This window comes from Oncorhynchus mykiss, chromosome 16 (genome assembly GCF_013265735.2).
Source record: "Oncorhynchus mykiss isolate Arlee chromosome 16, USDA_OmykA_1.1, whole genome shotgun sequence".
Classification (NCBI taxonomy): domain Eukaryota; kingdom Metazoa; phylum Chordata; class Actinopteri; order Salmoniformes; family Salmonidae; genus Oncorhynchus; species Oncorhynchus mykiss.
Window position 1 is genome coordinate 76563214 of NC_048580.1, and position 21027 is coordinate 76584240.

At 43.9% G+C, this 21027-nt stretch overlaps 1 protein-coding gene across 5 annotated transcripts in view; it reads right to left on the bottom strand.

The window, feature by feature from the left end:
- The window catches only part of LOC110492709 (RNA-binding protein 10), an 80838-nt gene that overhangs the window by 1957 nt on the left and 57854 nt on the right, over positions 1 to 21027 (bottom strand). For all 5 annotated transcript variants that reach the window (XR_005036632.1, XM_036947825.1, XM_036947826.1 and 2 more), the window contains one exon: positions 132 to 241. Coding sequence is in view for 4 of the 5 variants with exons in the window: in XM_036947825.1 (XP_036803720.1) it covers positions 132 to 241 (110 nt within the window). In the remaining variant the exon portion in view is untranslated. The remainder of the gene's footprint in view (positions 1 to 131; positions 242 to 21027) is intronic.

Consider the following 21027-nt stretch of genomic DNA (forward strand, 5'->3'; position numbering starts at 1 on the left):
GTGTGTGGAAGTTTGTGTGTTGTCTGTGTGTGTGTGTGTTTGTGTGTGTTGTGTGTGTGTGTTGTCTGTGTGTGGAAGTTTGTGTGTTGTCTGTGTGTGTGTGTGTGTCTGTGTGAGACAGCAGTGCTTACAGGGGGCTGTACTTCCTCTTCTTGGGGTCTGGTGGTTCGGTGGGGAGACCTTTCTCCCTCCTCTCCGCAGCTCCCCCCTCCTGCTGAGACGACCTCTGTTCCAGGTTTTGCTGAGGTTAGAGGTCAAAGAAATTGAATTGTAAATGTGTGACATGTCAGTTATTTTACTGTTTGTTGTCTCCTCTTGTCTCGTGCTGTCAACGGTGTGACTGCCTTCTAATGCCAACTCTATAGTCTAATATCTCTTGTTGTGTGTAGACTAGCTGTTGTCATGGGGTCAGCTAATGGGGATCCTAATGCAGAATAAAGACTACAGGGTTAGGAGTCAGAGCATGATCTGAAGACTACAGGGTTAGGAGTCAGAGCATGATCAGAAGACTGAAGGGTCACGGTAGAGCAGGGCTCTCCAACCCTGTTCCTGGAGAGATACCCTCCTGTAGGGTTTTAAATCCAACCCTGTTCCTGGAGAGAGACCCTCCTGTTGGTTTTAACTTCAACCCTGTTCATGGAGAGACCCTCCTGTAGGTTTTAACTTCAACCCTGTTCCTGGAGAGATCTACCACTATGAGATTAGAGCCATAAGGGAGACTAGAAATCTACCACCCCACTACCACTATCAGATTAGAGCCATAAACGTGACTAGACATCTACCACTATCAGATTAGAGCCATAAAGAAGACTAGACATCTACCACCCCACTACCAATATCAGATTAGATCCATAAAGGAGACTAGACATCTACCACCCCACTACCACTATCAGATTAGAGCCATAAAGGAGACCAGACACCGTCCAAAATCAGATTAGAGCCATAAAGGAGACTAGACATCTACCACCCCACTATCAGATAAGAGCCATAAAGGAGACTAGACATCTACCACCCCACGACCACTATCAGATGAAAGCCATAAGGGAGACTAGAAATCTACCACCCCCCTATCAGAATAGAGCCATAAAGTTCACTAGACATCTACCACTATCAGATTAGAACCACAATGGAGACTAGATATCTACCACCCCACTACCACTATCAGAATAGAGCCATAAAGGAGACTAGACATCTGCCACCCCCTACCACTATGAGATTAGAGCCATGAAGGAGACAAGACGTCGTCCAAAATCAGATTAGAGCCATAAAGGAGACTAGAAATCAACCACCCCACTACCACTATCAGATTAGAGCCATAAAGGAGACTAGACATCAACCACCACACTATCAGATTAGAGCCATAAATGAGACATCTACCACCCAACTATTAGATTAGAGCCATAAGGGAGACTAGAAATCTACCACCCCACTACAACTATAAGATTAGAGCCACAATGGAGACTAGACATCTACCACCCCACAACCACTATCAGATGAAAGCCATAAGGGAGACTAGAAATCTACCACCCCACTATCAGATTAGAGCCATAAGGGGGACTAGACATCTACCACCCCACTACCACTATCAGATTAGAGCCATAATGGAAACTAGGTATCTACCACCCCACTACCACTATGAGATTAGAGCCATAAAGGAGACCAGACATCGTCCAAAATCAGATTAGAGCCATAAAGGAGACTAGACATCTACCACACCACTACCACTATCAGATTCGAGCCATAAATGAGACATCTACCACCCCCTACCACTATCAGATTAGAGCCATAAGGTTCACTAGACATCTACCACTATCAGATTAGAGCCATAATGGAGACTAGATATCTACCACCCCACTACCACTATCAGATTAGAGCCATAAAGGAGACTAGACATCTACCACCCCCTACCGCTATCAGATTAGAGCCATAAGGTTGACTCAACCTTTACCACCCCCTACCACTATCAGATTATAGCCATAAGGTTCACTAGACATCTACCACTATCAGATTAGAGCCATAATGGAGACTAGACATCTACCACACCACTATCAGAATAGAGCCATAAAGTAGACTCAACCTTTACCACCCCCTACCACTATCAGATTAGAGCCATAAAGGAGACCAGACACTGTCCAAAATCAGATTAGAGCCATAAAGGAGACTAGACATCTACCACCCCACTATCAGATAAGAGCCATGAAGTGAGCCTAGACATCTACCACCCCACGACCACTATCAGATGAAAGCCATAAGGGAGACTAGAAATCTACCACCCCCCTATCAGAATAGAGCCATAAAGTTCACTAGACATCTACCACTATCAGATTAGAACCACAATGGAGACTAGATATCTACCACCCCACTACCACTATCAGAATAGAGCCATAAAGGAGACTAGACATCTGCCACCCCCTACCACTATGAGATTAGAGCCATGAAGGAGACAAGACGTCGTCCAAAATCAGATTAGAGCCATAAAGGAGACTAGAAATCAACCACCCCACTACCACTATCAGATTAGAGCCATAAAGGAGACTAGACATCAACCACCACACTATCAGATTAGAGCCATAAATGAGACATCTACCACCCAACTATTAGATTAGAGCCATAAGGGAGACTAGAAATCTACCACCCCACTACAACTATAAGATTAGAGCCACAATGGAGACTAGACATCTACCACCCCACAACCACTATCAGATGAAAGCCATAAGGGAGACTAGAAATCTACCACCCCACTATCAGATTAGAGCCATAAGGGGGACTAGACATCTACCACCCCACTACCACTATCAGATTAGAGCCATAATGGAAACTAGGTATCTACCACCCCACTACCACTATGAGATTAGAGCCATAAAGGAGACCAGACATCGTCCAAAATCAGATTAGAGCCATAAAGGAGACTAGACATCTACCACACCACTACCACTATCAGATTCGAGCCATAAATGAGACATCTACCACCCCCTACCACTATCAGATTAGAGCCATAAGGTTCACTAGACATCTACCACTATCAGATTAGAGCCATAATGGAGACTAGATATCTACCACCCCACTACCACTATCAGATTAGAGCCATAAAGGAGACTAGACATCTACCACCCCCTACCGCTATCAGATTAGAGCCATAAGGTTGACTCAACCTTTACCACCCCCTACCACTATCAGATTATAGCCATAAGGTTCACTAGACATCTACCACTATCAGATTAGAGCCATAATGGAGACTAGACATCTACCACACCACTATCAGAATAGAGCCATAAAGTAGACTCAACCTTTACCACCCCCTACCACTATCAGATTAGAGCCATAAAGGAGACCAGACACTGTCCAAAATCAGATTAGAGCCATAAAGGAGACTAGACATCTACCACCCCACTATCAGATAAGAGCCATAAAGGAGACTAGACATCTACCACCCCACAACCACTATCAGATGAAAGCCATAAGGGAGACTAGAAATCTACCACCCCACTATCAGATTAGAGCCATAAGGTTCACTAGACATCTACCACTATCAGATTAGAGCCACAATGGAGACTAGATATCTACCACCACACTACCACTATCAGATTAGAGCCATATAGGAGACTAGACATCTGCCACCCCCTACCACTATGAGATTAGAGCCATGAAGGAGACAAGACGTCGTCCAAAATCAGATTAAAGCCATAAAGGAGACTCAACCTCTACCACCCCCCTACCACTATCGGATTAGAGCCATAAAGGTGACTAGACATCTGCCACTATCAGATAAGAGCCATAAAGGAGACTAGACATCTACCACTATCAGATTAGAGCCATGAAGGAGACTAGACATCTACCACTATCAGATTAGAGCCATGAAGGAGACTAGACATCAACCACCCCACTACCACTATCAGATTAGAGCCATACGGTTCACTAGACATCTACCACTATCAGATTAGAGCCATAAAGTAGACTAGATATCTACCACCCCACTACCACTATCAGATTAGAGCCATAAAGGAGGCTAGACATCAACCACCCCACTACCACTATCAGATTAGAGCCATACGGTTCACTAGACATCTACCACCATCAGATTAGAGCCATAATGGAGACTAGACATCTACCACCCCACTACCACTATCAGATTAGAGCAATACAGGAGACTAGACATCTACCACCATCAGATTAGAGCCATAAAAGAGTCAAGACATCTACCACTATCAGATTAGAGCCATAAAGGAGACTAGACATCTACCACCCACACAACCACTATCAGATGAAAGCCATAAGGGAGACTAGAAATCTACCACCCCACTTTCAGGTTAGAGCCATGAAGTGAGCCTAGACATCTACCACCCCACTACCACTATCAGATTAGAGCCATAAGGTTCACTAGACATCTACCACCATCAGATTAGAGCCATAATGGAGACTAGACATCTACCACCCCACTACCACTATCAGATTAGAGCCAGAAAGGAGACTAGACATCTACCACCATCAGATTAGAGCCATAAAGGAGACTAGACATCTACCACTATCAGATTAGAGCTATAAAAGAGTCAAGACATCTACCACTATCAGATTAGAGCCATAAAGGAGACTAGACATCTACCACCCCATTACCACGATCAGATTAGAGCCGTAAAGGAGACTAGACATCTACCTCCCCACTACCACTATCAGATTAGAGCCATAAAGGAGACTAGACATATACCACTATCAGATTAGAGCCATAAAAGAGTCAATACATCTACCACTATCAGATTAGAGCCATAAAGGAGACTAGACATCTACCACCCCATTACCGCAATCAGATTACAGCCATAAAGGAGACTAGACATCTACCACCCCACTACCGCGATCAGATTACAGCCATAAAGGAGACTAGACATCTACCACTATCAGATTAGAGCCGTAAAGGAGACTAGACATCTACCTCCCCACTACCACTATCAGATTAGAGCCATAAAGGAGACTAGACATCTACCACTATCAGATTAGAGCCATAAAGGAGACTAGACATCTACCACCCCACTACCGCGATCAGATTACAGCCATAAAGGAGACTAGACATCTACCACCCCACTACCACTATCAGATTAGAGCCATAAAGGAGACTAGACATCTACCACTATCAGATTAGAGCCATAAAGGACACTACACATCTACCACTATCAGATTAGAGCCATGAAGGAGACTAGACATCAACCACCCCACTACCACTATCAGATTAGAGCCATACGGTTCACTAGACATCTACCACTATCAGATTAGAGCCATAATGTAGACTAGATATCTACCACACCACTACCACTATCAGATTAGAGCCGTAAAGGAGACTAGACATCTACCTCCCCACTACCACTATCAGATTAGAGCCATAAAGGAGACTAGACATCTACCACTATCAGATTAGAGCCATAAAGGAGACTAGACATCTACCACCCCACTACCGCGATCAGATTACAGCCATAAAGGAGACTAGACATCTACCACCCCACTACCACTATCAGATTAGAGCCATAAAGGAGACTAGACATCTACCACTATCAGATTAGAGCCATAAAGGAGACTAGACATCTACCACTATCAGATTAGAGCCATGAAGGAGACTAGACATCAACCACCCCACTACCACTATCAGATTAGAGCCATACGGTTCACTAGACATCTACCACTATCAGATTAGAGCCATAAAGGAGACTAGACATCTACCACCCACACAACCACTATCAGATGAAAGCCATAAGGGAGACTAGAAATCTACCACCCCACTATCAGATTAGAGCCATGAAGTGAGCCTAGACATCTACCACCCCACTACCACTATCAGATTAGAGCCATAAAGAAGACTAGACATCGTCCAAAATCAGATTAGAGCCATAAAGGAGACTAGACATCTACCACACCACTACCACTATCAGATTAGAGCCATAAGGTTCACTAGACATCTACAACCATCAGATTAGAGCCATAATGGAGACTAGACATCTACCACCCCACTACCGCGATCAGATTACAGCCATAAAGGAGACTAGACATCTACCACCCCACTACCGCGATCAGATTAGAGCCATAAAGGAGACTAGACATCTATCTCCCCACTACCACTATCCGATTAGAGCCATAAAGGAGACTAGACATCTACCACTATCAGATTAGAGCCATAAAGGAGACTAGACATCTACCACCCCACTACCGCAATCAGATTACAGCCATAAAGGAGACTAGACATCTACCACCCCACTACCACTATCAGATTAGAGCCATGAAGGAGACTACACGTCTACCACTATCAGATTAGAGCCATAAAGGAGACTAGACATCTACCACCCCACAACCACTATCAGATGAAAGCCATAAGGGAGACTAGAAATCTACCACCCCCCTATCAGATTAGAGCCATAAATGAGACATCTACCACCCAACTATCAGATTAGAGCCATAAAGGAGACCAGACACTGTCCAAAATCAGATTAGAGCCATAAAGGAGACTAGACATCTACCACCCCACTATCAGATAAGAGCCATGAAGTGAGCCTAGACATCTACCACCCCACGACCACTATCAGATGAAAGCCATAAGGGAGACTAGAAATCTACCACCCCCCTATCAGAATAGAGCCATAAAGTTCACTAGACATCTACCACTATCAGATTAGAACCACAATGGAGACTAGATATCTACCACCCCACTACCACTATCAGAATAGAGCCATAAAGGAGACTAGACATCTGCCACCCCCTACCACTATGAGATTAGAGCCATGAAGGAGACAAGACGTCGTCCAAAATCAGATTAGAGCCATAAAGGAGACTAGAAATCAACCACCCCACTACCACTATCAGATTAGAGCCATAAAGGAGACTAGACATCAACCACCACACTATCAGATTAGAGCCATAAATGAGACATCTACCACCCAACTATTAGATTAGAGCCATAAGGGAGACTAGAAATCTACCACCCCACTACAACTATAAGATTAGAGCCACAATGGAGACTAGACATCTACCACCCCACAACCACTATCAGATGAAAGCCATAAGGGAGACTAGAAATCTACCACCCCACTATCAGATTAGAGCCATAAGGGGGACTAGACATCTACCACCCCACTACCACTATCAGATTAGAGCCATAATGGAAACTAGGTATCTACCACCCCACTACCACTATGAGATTAGAGCCATAAAGGAGACCAGACATCGTCCAAAATCAGATTAGAGCCATAAAGGAGACTAGACATCTACCACACCACTACCACTATCAGATTCGAGCCATAAATGAGACATCTACCACCCCCTACCACTATCAGATTAGAGCCATAAGGTTCACTAGACATCTACCACTATCAGATTAGAGCCATAATGGAGACTAGATATCTACCACCCCACTACCACTATCAGATTAGAGCCATAAAGGAGACTAGACATCTACCACCCCCTACCGCTATCAGATTAGAGCCATAAGGTTGACTCAACCTTTACCACCCCCTACCACTATCAGATTATAGCCATAAGGTTCACTAGACATCTACCACTATCAGATTAGAGCCATAATGGAGACTAGACATCTACCACACCACTATCAGAATAGAGCCATAAAGTAGACTCAACCTTTACCACCCCCTACCACTATCAGATTAGAGCCATAAAGGAGACCAGACACTGTCCAAAATCAGATTAGAGCCATAAAGGAGACTAGACATCTACCACCCCACTATCAGATAAGAGCCATAAAGGAGACTAGACATCTACCACCCCACAACCACTATCAGATGAAAGCCATAAGGGAGACTAGAAATCTACCACCCCACTATCAGATTAGAGCCATAAGGTTCACTAGACATCTACCACTATCAGATTAGAGCCACAATGGAGACTAGATATCTACCACCACACTACCACTATCAGATTAGAGCCATATAGGAGACTAGACATCTGCCACCCCCTACCACTATGAGATTAGAGCCATGAAGGAGACAAGACGTCGTCCAAAATCAGATTAAAGCCATAAAGGAGACTCAACCTCTACCACCCCCCTACCACTATCGGATTAGAGCCATAAAGGTGACTAGACATCTGCCACTATCAGATAAGAGCCATAAAGGAGACTAGACATCTACCACTATCAGATTAGAGCCATGAAGGAGACTAGACATCTACCACTATCAGATTAGAGCCATGAAGGAGACTAGACATCAACCACCCCACTACCACTATCAGATTAGAGCCATACGGTTCACTAGACATCTACCACTATCAGATTAGAGCCATAAAGTAGACTAGATATCTACCACCCCACTACCACTATCAGATTAGAGCCATAAAGGAGGCTAGACATCAACCACCCCACTACCACTATCAGATTAGAGCCATACGGTTCACTAGACATCTACCACCATCAGATTAGAGCCATAATGGAGACTAGACATCTACCACCCCACTACCACTATCAGATTAGAGCAATACAGGAGACTAGACATCTACCACCATCAGATTAGAGCCATAAAAGAGTCAAGACATCTACCACTATCAGATTAGAGCCATAAAGGAGACTAGACATCTACCACCCACACAACCACTATCAGATGAAAGCCATAAGGGAGACTAGAAATCTACCACCCCACTTTCAGGTTAGAGCCATGAAGTGAGCCTAGACATCTACCACCCCACTACCACTATCAGATTAGAGCCATAAGGTTCACTAGACATCTACCACCATCAGATTAGAGCCATAATGGAGACTAGACATCTACCACCCCACTACCACTATCAGATTAGAGCCAGAAAGGAGACTAGACATCTACCACCATCAGATTAGAGCCATAAAGGAGACTAGACATCTACCACTATCAGATTAGAGCTATAAAAGAGTCAAGACATCTACCACTATCAGATTAGAGCCATAAAGGAGACTAGACATCTACCACCCCATTACCACGATCAGATTAGAGCCGTAAAGGAGACTAGACATCTACCTCCCCACTACCACTATCAGATTAGAGCCATAAAGGAGACTAGACATATACCACTATCAGATTAGAGCCATAAAAGAGTCAATACATCTACCACTATCAGATTAGAGCCATAAAGGAGACTAGACATCTACCACCCCATTACCGCAATCAGATTACAGCCATAAAGGAGACTAGACATCTACCACCCCACTACCGCGATCAGATTACAGCCATAAAGGAGACTAGACATCTACCACTATCAGATTAGAGCCGTAAAGGAGACTAGACATCTACCTCCCCACTACCACTATCAGATTAGAGCCATAAAGGAGACTAGACATCTACCACTATCAGATTAGAGCCATAAAGGAGACTAGACATCTACCACCCCACTACCGCGATCAGATTACAGCCATAAAGGAGACTAGACATCTACCACCCCACTACCACTATCAGATTAGAGCCATAAAGGAGACTAGACATCTACCACTATCAGATTAGAGCCATAAAGGACACTACACATCTACCACTATCAGATTAGAGCCATGAAGGAGACTAGACATCAACCACCCCACTACCACTATCAGATTAGAGCCATACGGTTCACTAGACATCTACCACTATCAGATTAGAGCCATAATGTAGACTAGATATCTACCACACCACTACCACTATCAGATTAGAGCCGTAAAGGAGACTAGACATCTACCTCCCCACTACCACTATCAGATTAGAGCCATAAAGGAGACTAGACATCTACCACTATCAGATTAGAGCCATAAAGGAGACTAGACATCTACCACCCCACTACCGCGATCAGATTACAGCCATAAAGGAGACTAGACATCTACCACCCCACTACCACTATCAGATTAGAGCCATAAAGGAGACTAGACATCTACCACTATCAGATTAGAGCCATAAAGGAGACTAGACATCTACCACTATCAGATTAGAGCCATGAAGGAGACTAGACATCAACCACCCCACTACCACTATCAGATTAGAGCCATACGGTTCACTAGACATCTACCACTATCAGATTAGAGCCATAAAGGAGACTAGACATCTACCACCCACACAACCACTATCAGATGAAAGCCATAAGGGAGACTAGAAATCTACCACCCCACTATCAGATTAGAGCCATGAAGTGAGCCTAGACATCTACCACCCCACTACCACTATCAGATTAGAGCCATAAAGAAGACTAGACATCGTCCAAAATCAGATTAGAGCCATAAAGGAGACTAGACATCTACCACACCACTACCACTATCAGATTAGAGCCATAAGGTTCACTAGACATCTACAACCATCAGATTAGAGCCATAATGGAGACTAGACATCTACCACCCCACTACCGCGATCAGATTACAGCCATAAAGGAGACTAGACATCTACCACCCCACTACCGCGATCAGATTAGAGCCATAAAGGAGACTAGACATCTATCTCCCCACTACCACTATCCGATTAGAGCCATAAAGGAGACTAGACATCTACCACTATCAGATTAGAGCCATAAAGGAGACTAGACATCTACCACCCCACTACCGCAATCAGATTACAGCCATAAAGGAGACTAGACATCTACCACCCCACTACCACTATCAGATTAGAGCCATGAAGGAGACTACACGTCTACCACTATCAGATTAGAGCCATAAAGGAGACTAGACATCTACCACCCCACAACCACTATCAGATGAAAGCCATAAGGGAGACTAGAAATCTACCACCCCCCTATCAGATTAGAGCCATGAAGTGAGCCTAGACATCTACCACCCCACTACCACTATCAGATTAGAGCCATAAAGAAGACCAGACATCGTCCAAAATCAGATTAGAGCCATAAAGGAGACTAGACATCTACCACACCACTACCACTATCAGATTAGAGCCATAATGGAAACTAGATATCTACCACCCCACTACCACTATGAGATTAGAGCCATAAAGGAGACCAGACATCGTCCAAAATCAGATTAGAGCCATAAAGGAGACTAGACATCTACCACACCACTACCACTATCAGATTAGAGCCATAAGGTTCACTAGACATCTACCACCATCAGATTAGAGCCATAATGGAGACTAGACATCTACCACCCCACTACCACTATCAGATTAGAGCCATAAAGGAGACTAGACATCTACCACCCCACAACCACTATCAGATGAAAGCCATAAGGGAGACTAGAAATCTACCACCCCACTATCAGATTAGAGCCATGAAGTGAGCCTAGACATCTACCACCCCACTACCACTATCAGATTAGAGCCATAAAGAAGACTAGACATCTACCACTATCAGATTAGAGCCATAAAGGAGACTAGACATCTACCACCCCACAACCACTATCAGATGAAAGCCATAAGGGAGACTAGAAATCTACCACCCCACTATCAGATTAGAGCCATGAAGTGAGCCTAGACATCTACCACCCCACTACCACTATCAGATTAGAGCCATAAAGAAGACTAGACAACTACCACAATCAGATTAGAGCCATAAAGGAGACATCTACCACCCAACTATTAGATTAGAGCCATAAGGGATCCTAGACATCTACCACTATCAGATAAGAGCCATAAAGGAGACTAGACATCAACCACCCCACTACCACTATCAGATAAGAGCCATAAAGGAGACTAGACATCAACCACCCCACTACCACTATCAGATTAGAGCCATAAAGGAGACTAGACATCTACCACCCCACTACCACTATCAGATTAGAGCCGTAAAGGAGACCAGACACCATCCAAAATCAGATTAGAGCCATAAAGGAGACTAGACATCTACCACCATCAGATTAGAGCCATAAAAGAGTCAAGACATCTACCACACCACTACCACTATCAGATTAGAGCCATAAGGTTCACTAGACATCTACCACCATCAGATTAGAGCCATAATGGAGACTAGACATCTACCACCCCACTACCACTATCAGATTAGAGCCATAAAGGAGACTAGACATCTACCACCCCACAACCACTATCAGATGAAAGCCATAAGGGAGACTAGAAATCTACCACCCCACTATCAGATTAGAGCCATGAAGTGAGCCTAGACATCTACCACCCCACTACCACTATCAGATTAGAGCCATAAAGAAGACTAGACATCTACCACTATCAGATTAGAGCCATAAAGGAGACTAGACATCTACCACACCACTATCACTATCAGATTAGAGCCATAAAGGAGACATCTACCACCCAACTATTAGATTAGAGCCATAAGGGAGCCTAGACATCTACCACTATCAGATAAGAGCCATAAAGGAGACTAGACATCAACCACCCCACTACCACTATCAGATTAGAGCCATAAAGGAGACTAGACATCTACCACTATCAGATAAGAGCCATAAAGGAGACTAGACATCAACCACCCCACTACCACTATCAGATTAGAGCCATAAAGGAGACTAGACATCTACCACCCCACTACCACTATCAGATTAGAGCCATAAAGGAGACCAGACACCATCCAAAATCAGATTAGAGCCATAAAGGAGACTAGACATCTACCACTATCAGATTAGAGCCATGAAGGAGACTAGACATCTACCACCCCACTACCACTATCAGATTAGAGCCATAAAAGAGTCAAGACATCTACCACCCCACTACCACTATCAGATTAGAGCCATAAAGGAGACTAGACATCTACCACCCTACTACCACTATCAGATTAGAGCCATAATGGAAACTAGATATCTACCACCCCACTACCACTATGAGATTAGAGCCATAAAGGAGACCAGACATCGTCCAAAATCAGATTAGAGCCATAAAGGAGACTAGACATCTACCACACCACTACCACTATCAGATTAGAGCCATAAAGGAGACATCTACCACCCAACTATTAGATTAGAGCCATAAGGGAGCCTAGACATCTACCACTATCAGATAAGAGCCATAAAGGAGACTAGACATCAACCACCCCACTACCACTATCAGATTAGAGCCATAAAGGAGACTAGACATCTACCACTATCAGATAAGAGCCATAAAGGAGACTAGACATCAACCACCCCACTACCGCAATCAGATTACAGCCATAAAGGGGACTAGACATCTACCACTATCAGATTAGAGCCATAATGGAAACTAGATATCTACCACCCCACTACCACTATGAGATCAGAGCCATAAAGGAGACCAGACATCTTGCAAAATCAGATTAGAGCCATAAAGGAGACTAGACATCTACCACACCACTACCACTATCAGATTAGAGCCGTAAAGGAGGCTAGACATCAACCACCCCACTACCACTATCAGATTAGAGCCATAAGATTCACTAGACATCTACCACTATCAGATTAGAGCCATAATGGAGACTAGACATCTACCACCCCACTACCACTATCAGATTAGAGCCATAAAGGAGACTAGACATCTACCACTATCAGATTAGAGCCATGAAGGAGACTAGACATCAACCACAATCAGATTAGAGCTATAAAAGAGTCAAGACATCTACCACTATCAGATTAGAGCCATAAAGGAGACTAGACATCTACCACCCCACTACCGCGATCAGATTACAGCCATAAAGGAGACTAGACATCTACCACCCCACTACCACTATCAGATTAGAGCCATAAAGGAGACTAGACATCTACCACTACCAGATTAGAGCCGTAAAGGAGACTAGACATCTACCTCCCCACTACCACTATCAGATTAGAGCCATAAAAGAGTCAAGACATCTACCACTATCAGATTAGAGCCATAAAGGAGACTAGACATCTACCACCCCACTACCACGATCAGATTACAGCCATAAAGGAGACTAGACATCTACCACCCCACTACCGCGATCAGATTACAGCCATAAAGGAGACTAGACATCTACCACTATCAGATTACAGCCGTAAAGGAGACTAGACATCTATCTCCCCACTACCACTATCAGATTAGAGCCATAAAGGAGACTAGACATCTACCACCCCACTACCACTATCAGATTAGAGCCATAAAGGAGACTAGACATCTACCACTATCAGATTAGAGCCATGAAGGAGACTAGACATCAACCACAATCAGATTAGAGCTATAAAAGAGTCAAGACATCTACCACTATCAGATTAGAGCCATAAAGGAGACTAGACATCTACCACCCCACTACCGCGATCAGATTACAGCCATAAAGGAGACTAGACATCTACCACCCCACTACCACTATCAGATTAGAGCCATAAAGGAGACTAGACATCTACCACTACCAGATTAGAGCCGTAAAGGAGACTAGACATCTACCTCCCCACTACCACTATCAGATTAGAGCCATAAAAGAGTCAAGACATCTACCACTATCAGATTAGAGCCATAAAGGAGACTAGACATCTACCACCCCACTACCACGATCAGATTACAGCCATAAAGGAGACTAGACATCTACCACCCCACTACCGCGATCAGATTACAGCCATAAAGGAGACTAGACATCTACCACTATCAGATTAGAGCCGTAAAGGAGACTAGACATCTATCTCCCCACTACCACTATCAGATTAGAGCCATAAAGGAGACTAGACATCTACCACTATCAGATTAGAGCCATAAAGGAGACTAGACATCTACCACCCCACTACCGCGATCAGATTACAGCCATAAAGGAGACTAGACATCTACCACCCCACTACCACTATCAGATTAGAGCCATGAAGGAGACTAGACATCTACCACTATCAGATTAGAGCCATAAAGGAGACTAGACATCTACCACCCCACTACCACTATCAGATTAGAGCCATGAAGGAGACTAGACATCTACCACTATCAGATTAGAGCCATAAAGGAGACTAGACATCTACCACCCCACTACCACTATCAGATTAGAGCCATAAAGGAGACTAGACATCTACCACTATCAGATTAGAGCCATAAAGGAGGCTAGACATCAACCACCCCACTACCACTATCAGATTAGAGTCATAAGGTTCACTAGTCATCTACCACTATCAGATTAGAGCCATAATGGAGACTAGACATCTACCACCCCACTACCACTATCAGATTAGAGCCATAAAGGAGACTAGACATCTACCACTATCAGATTAGAGCCATGAAGGAGACTAGACATCAACCACAATCAGATTAGAGCTATAAAAGAGTCAAGACATCTACCACTATCAGATTAGAGCCATAAAGGAGACTAGACATCTACCACCCCACTACCGCGATCAGATTACAGCCATAAAGGAGACTAGACATCTACCACCCCACTACCACTATCAGATTAGAGCCATAAAGGAGACTAGACATCTACCACTACCAGATTAGAGCCGTAAAGGAGACTAGACATCTACCTCCCCACTACCACTATCAGATTAGAGCCATAAAAGAGTCAAGACATCTACCACTATCAGATTAGAGCCATAAAGGAGACTAGACATCTACCACCCCACTACCACGATCAGATTACAGCCATAAAGGAGACTAGACATCTACCACCCCACTACCACTATCAGATTAGAGCCATGAAGGAGACTAGACATCTACCACTATCAGATTAGAGCCATAAAGGAGACTAGACATCTACCACCCCACTACCACTATCAGATTAGAGCCATGAAGGAGACTAGACATCGTCCAAAATCAGATTAGAGCCATAAAGGAGACTAGACATCTACCACACCACTACCACTATCAGATTAGAGCCATAAAGGAGACATCTACCACCCAACTATTAGATTAGAGCCATAAGGGAGCCTAGACATCTACCACTATCAGATAAGAGCCATAAAGGAGACTAGACATCAACCACCCCACTACCACTATCAGATTAGAGCCATAAAGGAGACTAGACATCTACCACTATCAGATAAGAGCCATAAAGGAGACTAGACATCAACCACCCCACTACCACTATCAGATTAGAGCCATAAAGGAGACTAGACATCTACCACCCCACTACCACTATCAGATTAGAGCCATAAAGGAGACCAGACACCATCCAAAATCAGATTAGAGCCATACGGGAGACTAGACATCTACCACCCCACTATCAGATTAGAGCCATAAAGGGGACTAGACATCTACCACTATCAGATTAGAGCCATAATGGAAACTAGATATCTACCACCCCACTACCACTATGAGATCAGAGCCATAAAGGAGACCAGACATCTTGCAAAATCAGATTAGAGCCATAAAGGAGACTAGACATCTACCACACCACTACCACTATCAGATTAGAGCCGTAAAGGAGGCTAGACATCAACCACCCCACTACCACTATCAGATTAGAGCCATAAGATTCACTAGACATCTACCACTATCAGATTAGAGCCATTATGGAGACTAGACGTCTACCACCCCACTACCACTATCAGATTAGAGCCATAAAGGAGACTAGACATCTACCACTATCAGATTAGAGCCATGAAGGAGACTAGACATCAACCACAATCAGATTAGAGCTATAAAAGAGTCAAGACATCTACCACTATCAGATTAGAGCCATAAAGGAGACTAGACATCTACCACCCCACTACCGCGATCAGATTACAGCCATAAAGGAGACTAGACATCTACCACCCCACTACCACTATCAGATTAGAGCCATAAAGGAGACTAGACATCTACCACTATCAGATTAGAGCCATAAAGGAGACTAGACATCTACCACTATCAGATTAGAGCCATGAAGGAGACTAGACATCAACCACCCCACTACCACTATCAGATTAGAGCCATACGGTTCACTAGACATCTACCACTATCAGATTAGAGCCATAAAGGAGACTAGACATCTACCACCCACACAACCACTATCAGATGAAAGCCATAAGGGAGACTAGAAATCTACCACCCCACTATCAGATTAGAGCCATGAAGTGAGCCTAGACATCTACCACCCCACTACCACTATCAGATTAGAGCCATAAAGAAGACTAGACATCTACCACTATCAGATTAGAGCCATAATGGAAACTAGATATCTACCACCCCACTACCACTATGAGATTAGAGCCATAAAGGAGACCAGACATCGTCCAAAATCAGATTAGAGCCATAAAGGAGACTAGACATCTACCACACCACTACCACTATCAGATTAGAGCCATAAGGTTCACTAGACATCTACAACCATCAGATTAGAGCCATAATGGAGACTAGACATCTACCACCCCACTACCGCGATCAGATTACAGCCATAAAGGAGACTAGACATCTACCACCCCACTACCGCGATCAGATTAGAGCCATAAAGGAGACTAGACATCTATCTCCCCACTACCACTATCCGATTAGAGCCATAAAGGAGACTAGACATCTACCACTATCAGATTAGAGCCATAAAGGAGACTAGACATCTACCACCCCACTACCGCAATCAGATTACAGCCATAAAGGAGACTAGACATCTACCACCCCACTACCACTATCAGATTAGAGCCATGAAGGAGACTACACGTCTACCACTATCAGATTAGAGCCATAAAGGAGACTAGACATCTACCACCCCACAACCACTATCAGATGAAAGCCATAAGGGAGACTAGAAATCTACCACCCCCCTATCAGATTAGAGCCATGAAGTGAGCCTAGACATCTACCACCCCACTACCACTATCAGATTAGAGCCATAAAGAAGACCAGACATCGTCCAAAATCAGATTAGAGCCATAAAGGAGACTAGACATCTACCACACCACTACCACTATCAGATTAGAGCCATAATGGAAACTAGATATCTACCACCCCACTACCACTATGAGATTAGAGCCATAAAGGAGACCAGACATCGTCCAAAATCAGATTAGAGCCATAAAGGAGACTAGACATCTACCACACCACTACCACTATCAGATTAGAGCCATAAGGTTCACTAGACATCTACCACCATCAGATTAGAGCCATAATGGAGACTAGACATCTACCACCCCACTACCACTATCAGATTAGAGCCATAAAGGAGACTAGACATCTACCACCCCACAACCACTATCAGATGAAAGCCATAAGGGAGACTAGAAATCTACCACCCCACTATCAGATTAGAGCCATGAAGTGAGCCTAGACATCTACCACCCCACTACCACTATCAGATTAGAGCCATAAAGAAGACTAGACATCTACCACTATCAGATTAGAGCCATAAAGGAGACTAGACATCTACCACCCCACAACCACTATCAGATGAAAGCCATAAGGGAGACTAGAAATCTACCACCCCACTATCAGATTAGAGCCATGAAGTGAGCCTAGACATCTACCACCCCACTACCACTATCAGATTAGAGCCATAAAGAAGACTAGACAACTACCACAATCAGATTAGAGCCATAAAGGAGACATCTACCACCCAACTATTAGATTAGAGCCATAAGGGATCCTAGACATCTACCACTATCAGATAAGAGCCATAAAGGAGACTAGACATCAACCACCCCACTACCACTATCAGATTAGAGCCATAAAGGAGACTAGACATATACCACTATCAGATAAGAGCCATAAAGGAGACTAGACATCAACCACCCCACTACCACTATCAGATTAGAGCCATAAAGGAGACTAGACATCTACCACCCCCACTACCACTATCAGATTAGAGCCATAAAGGAGACCAGACACCATCCAAAATCAGATTAGAGCCATAAAGGAGACTAGACATCTACCACCCCACTACCACTATCAGATTAGAGCCATAAAGAAGACTAGACATCTACCACTATCAGATAAGAGCCATAAAGGAGACTAGACATCAACCACCCCACTACCACTATCAGATTAGAGCCATAAAGGAGACTAGACATCTACCACCCCACTACCACTATCAGATTAGAGCCGTAAAGGAGACCAGACACCATCCAAAATCAGATTAGAGCCATAAAGGAGACTAGACATCTACCACCATCAGATTAGAGCCATAAAAGAGTCAAGACATCTACCACACCACTACCACTATCAGATTAGAGCCATAAGGTTCACTAGACATCTACCACCATCAGATTAGAGCCATAATGGAGACTAGACATCTACCACCCCACTACCACTATCAGATTAGAGCCATAAAGGAGACTAGACATCTACCACCCCACAACCACTATCAGATGAAAGCCATAAGGGAGACTAGAAATCTACCACCCCACTATCAGATTAGAGCCATGAAGTGAGCCTAGACATCTACCACCCCACTACCACTATCAGATTAGAGCCATAAAGAAGACTAGACATCTACCACTATCAGATTAGAGCCATAAAGGAGACTAGACATCTACCACACCACTATCACTATCAGATTAGAGCCATAAAGGAGACATCTACCACCCAACTATTAGATTAGAGCCATAAGGGAGCCTAGACATCTACCACTATCAGATAAGAGCCATAAAGGAGACTAGACATCAACCACCCCACTACCACTATCAGATTAGAGCCATAAAGGAGACTAGACATCTACCACTATCAGATAAGAGCCATAAAGGAGACTAGACATCAACCACCCCACTACCACTATCAGATTAGAGCCATAAAGGAGACTAGACATCTACCACCCCACTACCACTATCAGATTAGAGCCATAAAGGAGACCAGACACCATCCAAAATCAGATTAGAGCCATAAAGGAGACTAGACATCTACCACTATCAGATTAGAGCCATGAAGGAGACTAGACATCTACCACCCCACTACCACTATCAGATTAGAGCCATAAAAGAGTCAAGACATCTACCACCCCACTACCACTATCAGATTAGAGCCATAAAGGAGACTAGACATCTACCACCCTACTACCACTATCAGATTAGAGCCATAATGGAAACTAGATATCTACCACCCCACTACCACTATGAGATTAGAGCCATAAAGGAGACCAGACATCGTCCAAAATCAGATTAGAGCCATAAAGGAGACTAGACATCTACCACACCACTACCACTATCAGATTAGAGCCATAAAGGAGACATCTACCACCCAACTATTAGATTAGAGCCATAAGGGAGCCTAGACATCTACCACTATCAGATAAGAGCCATAAAGGAGACTAGACATCAACCACCCCACTACCACTATCAGATTAGAGCCATAAAGGAGACTAGACATCTACCACTATCAGATAAGAGCCATAAAGGAGACTAGACATCAACCACCCCACTACCGCAATCAGATTACAGCCATAAAGGGGACTAGACATCTACCACTATCAGATTAGAGCCATAATGGAAACTAGATATCTACCACCCCACTACCACTATGAGATCAGAGCCATAAAGGAGACCAGACATCTTGCAAAATCAGATTAGAGCCATAAAGGAGACTAGACATCTACCACACCACTACCACTATCAGATTAGAGCCGTAAAGGAGGCTAGACATCAACCACCCCACTACCACTATCAGATTAGAGCCATAAGATTCACTAGACATCTACCACTATCAGATTAGAGCCATAATGGAGACTAGACATCTACCACCCCACTACCACTATCAGATTAGAGCCATAAAGGAGACTAGACATCTACCACTATCAGATTAGAGCCATAAAGGAGACATCTACCACCCAACTATTAGATTAGAGCCATAAGGGATCCTAGACATCTACCACTATCAGATAAGAGCCATAAAGGAGACTAGACATCAACCACCCCACTACCACTATCAGATTAGAGCCATAAAGGAGACTAGACATATACCACTATCAGATAAGAGCCATAAAGGAGACTAGACATCAACCACCCCACTACCACTATCAGATTAGAGCCATAAAGGAGACTAGACATCTACCACCCCCACTACCACTATCAGATTAGAGCCATAAAGGAGACCAGACACCATCCAAAATCAGATTAGAGCCATAAAGGAGACTAGACATCTACCACCCCACTACCACTATCAGATTAGAGCCATAAAGAAGACTAGACATCTACCACTATCAGATAAGAGCCATAAAGGAGACTAGACATCAACCACCCCACTACCACTATCAGATTAGAGCCATAAAGGAGACTAGACATCTACCACCCCACTACCACTATCAGATTAGAGCCGTAAAGGAGACCAGACACCATCCAAAATCAGATTAGAGCCATAAAGGAGA